The sequence below is a fragment of the Nannobrachium achirus genome (assembly GCF_963921795.1).
Source record: "Nannobrachium achirus genome assembly, chromosome: 10".
NCBI classification, from domain to species: Eukaryota; Metazoa; Chordata; class Actinopteri; order Myctophiformes; family Myctophidae; genus Nannobrachium; species Nannobrachium achirus.
Genome location: NC_137819.1, coordinates 13754504 through 13764393, shown reverse-complemented (window position 1 = coordinate 13764393; position 9890 = coordinate 13754504). Strand labels below are relative to the sequence as shown.

Here is a 9890-nt window from a genome sequence, read left to right as displayed (position 1 = left end):
GGGGACCTACCCTCCAGTTCTTTAGTAAACAGAAAATGCATTTCCAGGTCATTGTACCCATTCAGAAGTGGAGCACTATAAAACTGAAGCAAATCAATGGGTACTTTCTCCTGATTGGCTGAAATTGGCAACCCACCTGAAAATGTATTTTGTGTTTGTTAAAGAAATGGAGAGAACCCTGTGACTGAACAAACACACGATAGGAATGATTATTAGCTGAATAGAGCTTTAAAGGGGAACTAGGCAAGTCTGTGTGTATACAAACAAATCCCCCCTCCCCCTCCCCTCTATGATAGGCATCAAACAGGTAGTTGTCTTTGATGCTTTCATTGATAAGACAATTTTATGGCCCAATCAATTACCTCAGTGCACAACCCCTTTGACGTTCAAAGGGAGCAATTAAGAGCTAGGCTCCCCATGACAAAAACGTCCCTCCAAGGGATGCATGTCAACATAAACAGTGGAACAGAAGCAAAATACAGCCAGGGATGTGTCTTTCTGCAAGGAAACACCCCAGCACAATAATGTAGCTAATGTTTAAGGGCAATGATTGCTAAAACATGTATATTCATGGGATGCATTTGTAGTCCTAAGCGGCCATGTTGAGGACCAACACAGGTGTTTCAATTTCAGTCTGATTGGCATAGAACTAATGTTCTACGCCAATCAGAACACCTGTGTTGGTCCTCAACATGGCCGGAGTAGGACTACAAATGCAACCCATGATACATAGTAAAAATAGTCTTAAGGTTACGTAGTTTCCCTTTAACCAAACAAATTATCACTTTCCCTACCTTTAAAGGAGCTATAGTCAACTCTTTCTTGAAAAACGGACGCTAAAATTAAAATAATGCTTCGAGAATACAGTATGTTATATAGCTTCATATATGTGTTTCTATTCAAAATGACCACAAAAAGCGTAAAATAATGATAAAATAATCATTTTGGCCATTGTCAGACTGACTTTGTTTATATCCCTCTTCTATTCTTTCATATGGATTGATAAGGGATGTAAACAAAGTCGGTCTGGCAATGGCCAAAATGATTATTTTACCATTATTTTACGCTTTTTGTGGTCATTTTTGAATAGAAACACATATATGAAGCTTAATCTTTTTCATGAAATATTTTCGAAAAAGTTGACTATAGCTCCTTCAACACTTTCAGAGTTACAGACACACACCGGTCCATTTGAACCCCAGCTGGTCCCCGGGACCCCACATTGAAGCAACAGTGAGCACAGCACCGACCGCAGTCTTATAGTTCCAATCCCCCCTCCTCACTGGGTCTTCTTGACCTTGCCGTCCAGCACTCGCTTGACCCTGCCGACCATGAAGGCAGCGATGAGCGCGCAGGCCACCACCGTGGCGGCGTACAGGCCCAGGAAGGCTTTGGCCCGCTGGCCCGCCGGGCCGTGGAGGCGGGCGTAGAGCGGGCGGCGCGCGGTGTAGTCCAGGTGGGAGGCGTGGATCTGACACATGGTGCACAGCACCAGCAGCACATGGAACAGCTGGTGGCCCTGACCTGCAGCCAGGGATATGGACACAAAGGGTTTGTTATACTCGAGTATATAGCAGTGGCCGTGGTTTACTGGTGCCACAATAAAAAATCGCCCATTCATTTTTTCCATAGAGATTTACAAAAATATCTCTGTAAATTATTTTAAGCACTAGAATCAATCCATCCAGGGTCGATCCTAGTGAATCATGACCATAAAACCTTTGATTCTGTGATAAAGTGAATATTTAATTATACAAGTAAGACGCCCTAAGGTCGAGAAGCGACCGTCAGGTCGCGAAGACACAACAGAGACGCACACACAAACAGACGTAGCGTGGGTATTAGCGTGACACACTCACTCACTCACTCACTGACAGACGGACGGACGGACGGACGGACTGACATGAGGTGGACGAACTTGACGGTTGCAACGATATCCAACATTTAATAGATACAATTTGCTTAGCAGTTTTCACAGAATCAAAGTGGTTCATTCACAATATATTTTTGTAAGTTTGGGTCCCAAAGTCCCTTTTTGGTGGAGTTAAAATTTCTAGATTCATATTTGAAATGTAGCAGAGTGAAAGGCCTCAGCTTGCAAAAAAAAAAAAGAAAAGTATGTTACTTCCAGCACTGACTGACCTATGAAGTCGCAGCGTCCGGGGTAGCAGCGCTCCGGCAGCGGGTTGGTGAAGAAGAACGCACACAGCAGGAAGAAGCTGATTTGTCCCAGGTGGAACAGGAGGGCGGGGTCTTCCTCTGGATGGGCGTGGCCTGGGTGGCGTGATGCGTTCCAGGAGTTTAGGAGTCGCTGGAACACGGGGCTGGTGTCCCACGCGTACGCCAACGCAGACGGAACCACCTGCCCCACCTAGTGGTGGGAGAGATTAAGAGAACATGTCTATTTTATTTTGTATTTCTTTACTTAAAGGAACACTCCACCCATTTTCAGCCTATCTTCATTTGTTCCTCACTAATGTTCATTTTAAAGGAGTAGTTCACCCTCAAAATGCTTTTTTTTTCTTCTTTTTTTTCAATAATATATATATTTTTTGTCGCATTCCTAAGACAATAATTTGATTACAATAAAATGTACCCCCATTGATTCCGGATGGGGATCAGAATGCATTTGGTTCCCCATTCAGAATCAATGGGGATACATTTACTATCATATTTTTTTTGTCTTAGGAATGCGACAAAAAACTAAAGAATATTATTGAACTCAAGTCTCCATGGCTCCAGTAATCAATAGAAAAAAAGTAATTTTGGGGTGAGCTCAGGGACGTGCTGGGCTCCTGATTCAGCCCGGGAAAAAGAGTTGGAGAGGCCCGCATTGCGCTCTATTCACAATATTCCTGGCCCCGCCCCCGGCTTCCTGTTCATATCCTGAAAGAAAATAAAAAACATCATTTGGTTTCCTGTGTCCTTGCATTAAAGTGACAGTAGAGGCGCTCTGGGCTCTTGGCTCTGAATGAACCGGTGTTGCCATGTCTGCTTATAATAAGCAATTGGTGTCGTTGTTTATTAGGCTTACTTTCTAATATTTTTTAAACCAGTGGTTCCCAAATCTTTTCATATCAAGGACCCCAGATTAACAGATTTGTCCACAGTCGCAGACCCCCATCTGAAAATATGTGGTGCCAGGGACCGCCACACAGATTTGTGTTGTTAAAATTTCAAAAATATTCAAATTATTTTTGTTTTTTCTTTCCTCTATATTTTTTAAATAGCAAATATACAAGCTCACAATGTGTCACAATGTGACACATTGTGAGCTTGCTGATCTGCTATTTTCAAATGTAAATGTAAAGTAGTAAAACTGAACCTAGTTAATTCTATTGGGCTTATTATTCATAGACCTGGCCGCTTGTCTCTGGCAATATCTGGCAACAGACAATTCCCTGTCACTTCCTTGGGATCTCTTGTTCTTCGACTTGGGAGGAAGTGAAAAGATGTTTAAAAATGCTCCAGCGCCCTCTGTAAAAGGAAAATGGCAGCCTCCATAGAATGGCCAGGAATATCGTGAATAGAGAGAGATCGATAGCGCTGCTGCTACTCAAAGATTTGCCATTTCAGATCATGACAAGTGACAAGCCAGTGGGCCAATTACATGAGTTATATTTCGTAGTTGTCGGGTGGAAACCTTGTATGTCCAAAACCGTTTGTTTTGTATTTATCATTTTTAAAATGATTTGCACCGCGAGGCGTTGTGTGCTTGTAGGTCAGCTGTTTTCACTACTTTTGTGCGACGGCCTTGTATGATGAAGCAGGGCTTTGCTTTGCGAAAAAATGTACAAATTTGAAACTTGGAGATACAAGGTTTCTGCCCGACAGTGATGATTTACTTTGTTGGCCGCCCAGCCCCCAAAATGGAACGATGGCCGACATTTTAGTTTTAGTTTTTTCCTAATGGCCGGCCTGGACAGGCCGGGAATGAACAGGCCGTTCGGGAGTTGTTCCGCTTTTCCCAATGGAAAGCACGTCCCTGGGTGAGCTACTCCTTTAAAATGGCACAATTCTTTCTGTCTACTGTCTACACTCTGTCTCATTGGTGGGCTGTGGACATTTCAGAAACCTGCCTACCAGTGTAAAAGTACTTAGAGACACGCACCTTGCGCACCCACGGCGGCAGGCTGTGGTTGCGGTACTTCCCGTAGCAGCAGCCCAGGCAGCTCAGACAGCAGAGGGCGCTAGCGGCCGGCATGAAGACGCCCGCCACGCGCCGGTGCCAGCTCTCCTCTACAGCGTAGTAGAAATGCACCACGGCACTGCCGTACTGCACGGGAACCAGAAGCACAATTAATTTATCGTCTGATAAGAGAAATATGAATATTGAATCGAGCAACTTAAAAACTGTCTGGGGTTGCACACCCAAGCCCTTGTAGACCTTTATTAAACATAGTTTCAAAAAGAGTGGGTCGGGACCCATTTGTGGGTCGCAAACAAAACAGAGAGGGCACTGTTTTTCCCCTCCCTTTGACGATGGGTTCCCAGATTGGTGGGTCGCTGACCCATTTTTATGGGTCGCAGGTGAATATTTCCCCCTTTTCTTTTGTTTCCTACATTTAGAAATAGCGATATATTATTATTTAAAAAGATTTTCTAAAAGATTATTAAAGGAGTAGTTCACCCCAAAAATAACTTTTTTTACTATTGATGTCACGCCATGAAGACCTGCGTTCAATAATATCTGTTTGTATTTGTCGCATTCCTAAAAAAAAAAAAAAGAAAAAAAAAAACGGTAAATGTACCCCCATTAATTCTGGATGGGGACCCGAATGCATGGCACTGGATGGGGAAACAATGGGGGTACTTTACTATAATGAAATTACTGTCTTAGGAATGCGACAAATACAAAAAAATATGATTGTTCTCAAGTCTCCATGGTGTGAGTAATCAATAGGAAAAAAAAAACATTTTGGGGGTGAACTACCCCTTTAAAATAAATACAAAAACATAAACAAATAAATATAGGTTCTAAAGACTCTCATAAATAAATGAAAAAAATAAAATAATAATAATAATAAGAAGAAGAAGTATAGTGAAAATAGCAGAGCTGTGATCTTGTAGATCTGCTATTTTCACTAGTTTGGTTGCAGGGAGACATCATCAACCTTCTCTTTTGGGTCTATAAGCTTGAGACCACCCCAGCTCTTGTCTACCTGGTACTGGGCCACGCCCACGTAGTCCAGGAAGAAGAACATGTAGTGGCACAGCTCCGACTTGCCGGCCAGGAGGTGGGCGGTGACGCTGCAGGCCATGTACCCGCCCGAGGACACCAGCAGGATGGCCAGGGGCCAGGCGTGGGCGTCCGCCGCGAAGTCCACCGTCTGGGAGAGGCGGTGGCACCGCACGGCCAGCGCCACCAGCCCGATCAGGTGGCTCCAGATGTTGACCGTCTCGTTGTGGCGCCGGAAGAGCGACAGGAAGTAGTAGCGCCAGCTCCGGTGGAGCGGGCGGTAGCCGCCGTGGATGTGGCGCTCGCGGAAGAACGGCGGCACCTCGGTGTCGGGCAGCGTGCCGGGCATGGAGGAGGAGGGCACCGCCTCGGTCAGCATGCGGGGCACCTGACGCACCTGCAGCGGTGGAAAGTAGGGCCTTCACCAAATATTCGAATATTCGAATATCAAAGTCACTATTCGACGTTGTTCACCGAAGTCGAATATTTGCTTATTTTAATGTTTTTATTGTTTTGTCTTTAAAATATATATATATATATTTCTTCATGGTTTATAAAGCTTTGCTAGATAGGAAGTCATAAGAACCCTGACAAGCACTTGGAATTGTAGGTATTACATTTAATGTGACTCGGTTCCGCAGATAAATATTGTGAAAATAGCAGATCTACATGCTCACAACGCCTTGCGTTGCGAGGCGTTGTAAGCATGTAGATCGGTTATTTTCACAATGTTAGCTTCTTGCTTACTTAATATTTGACAGTTTGGCCAGTTTGGCCAAATTAGAATACTTTGAGGTCGAATAAATCGAATACTAAAAATCGCTATTCGTGAATGCCCTAGTGGAAAGCAGTAAATAGTAAATGGTACATTTATATAGCGCCTTTATCCAAGGCGCTTTACATAGATTGTGCATTACATTCACCCATTCACACACACATTCATACACCAATGGCAGAGGAAACCATGCAAGGCACCAACCTGCTCACCGGGAGCAACTAGGACCTCAAGACCTCAAGACCTCTTCGACACTAACTCTGGGGGAGCCCGGGATCGAATTGGGAACCCTTTGGGGAACCATCCATGTTTTAATGACGGGTTCTCTACCCCTGAGCCACTGAGCCCGCCCTATGACACTCAATACAGAGATACTCAACTGCCGGCCTGTGGCAATATTTTCCACCAATCAATGAAGCAATTGTCGTATCTTTAATTACATTAATATTACATGAATAATCATCTAGGAAGGGAAAACTGGGTGCTTGCGATTCAACGCAGTGAAACCATGGAGCAGAACGTCATGTCACCTCAGCAACACCGAAACGTGATGATGAAAATGATTATTATTACAAAACATAGATGAACCATTTCAACCCTATTATACATTACGGCCATTTGAAAATAGCTGATGCCTTGTAGATCTGCTATTTTCTAAATATGTTGAAAACTTGAAATGGGACATTTCTGCATAATGACAAGTTTGCATTTGGTACTTTTAACTGAGTAAATGTTTTATTCCAGACGTTCACTTGTAACAGAGCATTCCTACATTGCAGTATCGGTACTTTTACTTAAAGGGGGCCTGTCACCTAAAGGGTTACTCTCACTTTAAGAATCATCTTAAAAAACAAGTTAAGATTTTTATGATGTCATTGTGGGGATGCGCAATTATAAGCCAATCAAATTAATTGTCTGTATAGCCTGACTGTATGACTACTTACTGTACTGGTCAGCTGTTGTTGGGGGGCGAGGGGCAGATTACACTGTGCCGTGAGCTTCAGACTGTTTCAGACCGTTTTCAGAGAAGCTCATGTCACAGTGTAATCTGCCCCTCAACCCCTTTAGGTGACAGTACCCCTTTAAAGAGGTGGTGCCATGATTCCCCCCCCCCCCCCTCTCTAAAACATGATTATCAGGTATTATGATTATACTAGGAGGAAGATTTTTTCCAAAAAAGTATACAGAAAGAGTTAAAATTGGGTTTTTATGTGGCCACACCCCCAGTTCATTAAGTATGCATGGATGTCATGGTGGGTGGTGACCTAGCTGAAGTTAGCCACACCCCACAGTGTTGGGTGAATGGTAATTAGGGGAGGAGTTGATTCTGTGATGTCATCGTATCTGTGTTTTTTTAACTGACACTTTTGACCACAAGGTGGCAGCCTCCAAGAGAAAACAAACAAATACCAAGAGAATACATAATTTCTCATAAACACCACACCAGGGGGTCTAATGAAGTACTGTCAACCTCCTAGACACATGAAAAACAGAAAAAGTACAAAACTATGGCACCGCCTCTTTAAGTTGTACTTCTTCCACCACTGCCTCACCTGCTGTACGTTGATGAAGAGCCGGCCGATCCTCTCCATGAAGATGGTGGCCATGGTGGTGGAGGGCTGGGAGGAGGGGCCCCTAGCTGAGGCCCAGGGGCCAGTTGGCAAGTGGTAGGGGCCGTGGGGAGGGGGCCCCTAGAGCCACAGTACGTGGGCTGCTTTCAAGAAGAAAAAAGAAAAAAAGCCTTGTTAGAATGTCGCTCGTTGTGGAACTGGACAAACCACAAGTGTTAAGCTATAAGACACTGTACTGTGACCGGACAAACCGCTTTCAAACTAGTAGGGCATAGTTTGGGCATATGTCATGTCATGTCATGACTTTTTAAAAGCAGACTTAAAAGCAGGTTGTGTTGTGTAGGCAAAAGAAAAACAAAAGCCGCGTTAGAATGTCACTCGTTGTGGAACTGGCACGAGTGTTAGGCTACAACACTGGACAAACCTCTTACAAGCTAGTATACCGGTAGGTCTCTATTTTGGGCATATGTCATTTGTCATATGTCATGTCACGACTTTAAAAGCAGGTTGTGTAGGCAAAATAAAAACATTGTCGCTGTCGGGCAGAAACCTCTTATCTCGATATTCTACCAGTTCTTCTTTTTTTGCAAATTAACGGACCACTTGATCATTCTTCAGCGTCACACAAAAGCACACAAAAGAGCTTGTAGATCTGCTACCTTTGAATTTGAATCCAGTTTTGTAACATAATGAGGTTTCCACCCGACAGAGACGACATATAACATTCTTGGCAATAACAGTTTTGACACGCACACTGTCAACTTGCACTGTATTCAAGTTCTCAAAGTCTGCCCGAACCCGACCCTACCCTGGCCGGACCTCAGGCTCAATGAAAAAAGAAAAGATACATTTCTATTATTTATATAACTTTTACTCTGTGTTAGAGTTCTCAAATTCTTCCTGAACCCGACTTTACCCGACCCGACTCAAAGTTTTCGGGCCGGGTAGAGCTTAAAATGTATATCGTCACTGTCTGGCCAAAATAAATCAGGGCTATTGAACACCCTTTACAGCTGAGTGTTGGTTAAAATAATATTGAACCAATGGAAAGTAGTAAAAAGCCCTTTGGTCAAAACCTCCAATCTCCACTTGAGCTCATTTTCCCTAAAAAATGAACATTTTGGAGTTTCAGCCCGACAGCAGAGATACCCGTTGTTTTGGGTTGAGATTGGCACATTTCCTGGGGCAATCTGCCCAGATCATGCATGTCTGTAGTTTTTTACTCTAAAAAAAAACGCCTGCAATGTAGTGCATTTGAAACTACATTGCAGTGCACATCATGGGGTGATCACTGCTTGCCTCCTGTGAATTGTTTTATTTTTATTTTTGTTTATTTTATTTTTATTTCGTTGCTGAGTGAAGTCAGCAGACAAAGTGACATGAGTGATATGAAAAAACCTGAGTGAAATGTGCCAATGTCAACCAGAAACATCGGTATGCTAATTGTTCTGGCCGGAAAGGGTCTCGGGCTGGCCCAATTAGGGCCCAGTAGGACCAGGCCCATTGAGAACTCGACACAGTACGTGGATTTGAAGCAACGTTTGGGTCCATGTGGACCTTCCTCAGGCAACACACCACATCCACGTAGCGTGCAAGTTGTGTCGGTAATCTTTTATTTCTGATGTCATTCAAAAATAGCCAATCTGCAAGCCACACAAAGCGTTGCATCGCTTCGACGCTTTGCGAAACTTGTAGATCTGCTGTTTCTGCAATTTGTTGCATACAGAGAAAGATAGACAGTAGAGCAGGGGTCTTCAATTAGATGAAGCAGGGACTCCCTAACTACATATTGTATGAGATTGAGTTGCAACAGATAGCTTAAAAGCCACTATCATTATAAGTGTTATGCAAATTCATGTGTTTTGTTTGTTTGCGCATGTTGGAATCGTGTCAATGTGGATTTTCGGGCATTAAACAACTTAAAACCTCAATACTTAGTGAACTTGACCTTTGGCTCTGTATTTGGCCTGCTCTTTTTCCCGCTCTACACCAAAATCACTTCACCGAAAATAGCTGACCTACAAGCTCACAGTGCTTGTGAGCTTGTAGATCATCTCGGAAATGTTCCCCGCAAGATAGGGGTTCAAGTGGTTAATGTATTGAGGGATTTCAAAAAATATTTAAATAAGGTCCTATCACAGAAAGATTTGGTGGCCCCCCTGTTGTAACTCTGAGGACCCCCTAGGGGTCCCGGACCCCCTGTTGATGACCAATGATATAAGGCTCAAGTGTAGGCCTAGCCTACAGCTCCATGTGCTTGGGTCGACAGTCTGTTAAAAGTTATGAATGACTTTACTCCTCTTGAAAAGTCCTAACATTACAACATTAGCCTACCTAAGTTATTACCTGGTATCAAGAGTAACTT

The 9890-nt window shown here is 43.5% G+C and overlaps 1 protein-coding gene across 1 annotated transcript; it reads right to left on the bottom strand.

The window, feature by feature from the left end:
* Positions 1-1279: 1279 nt before the first annotated feature.
* paqr7a (progestin and adipoQ receptor family member VII, a) lies at positions 1280-7561 on the bottom strand (the record flags this gene model as incomplete). The annotated part of the gene is made up of 5 exons (XM_080735256.1): positions 1280-1516; positions 2135-2371; positions 4112-4276; positions 5163-5576; positions 7508-7561. 5 exons carry the CDS (start codon positions 7559-7561, stop codon positions 1280-1282), a joined length of 1107 nt encoding a protein of 368 aa, XP_080591382.1.
* Between the last annotated feature and the right edge of the window lie 2329 nt (positions 7562-9890).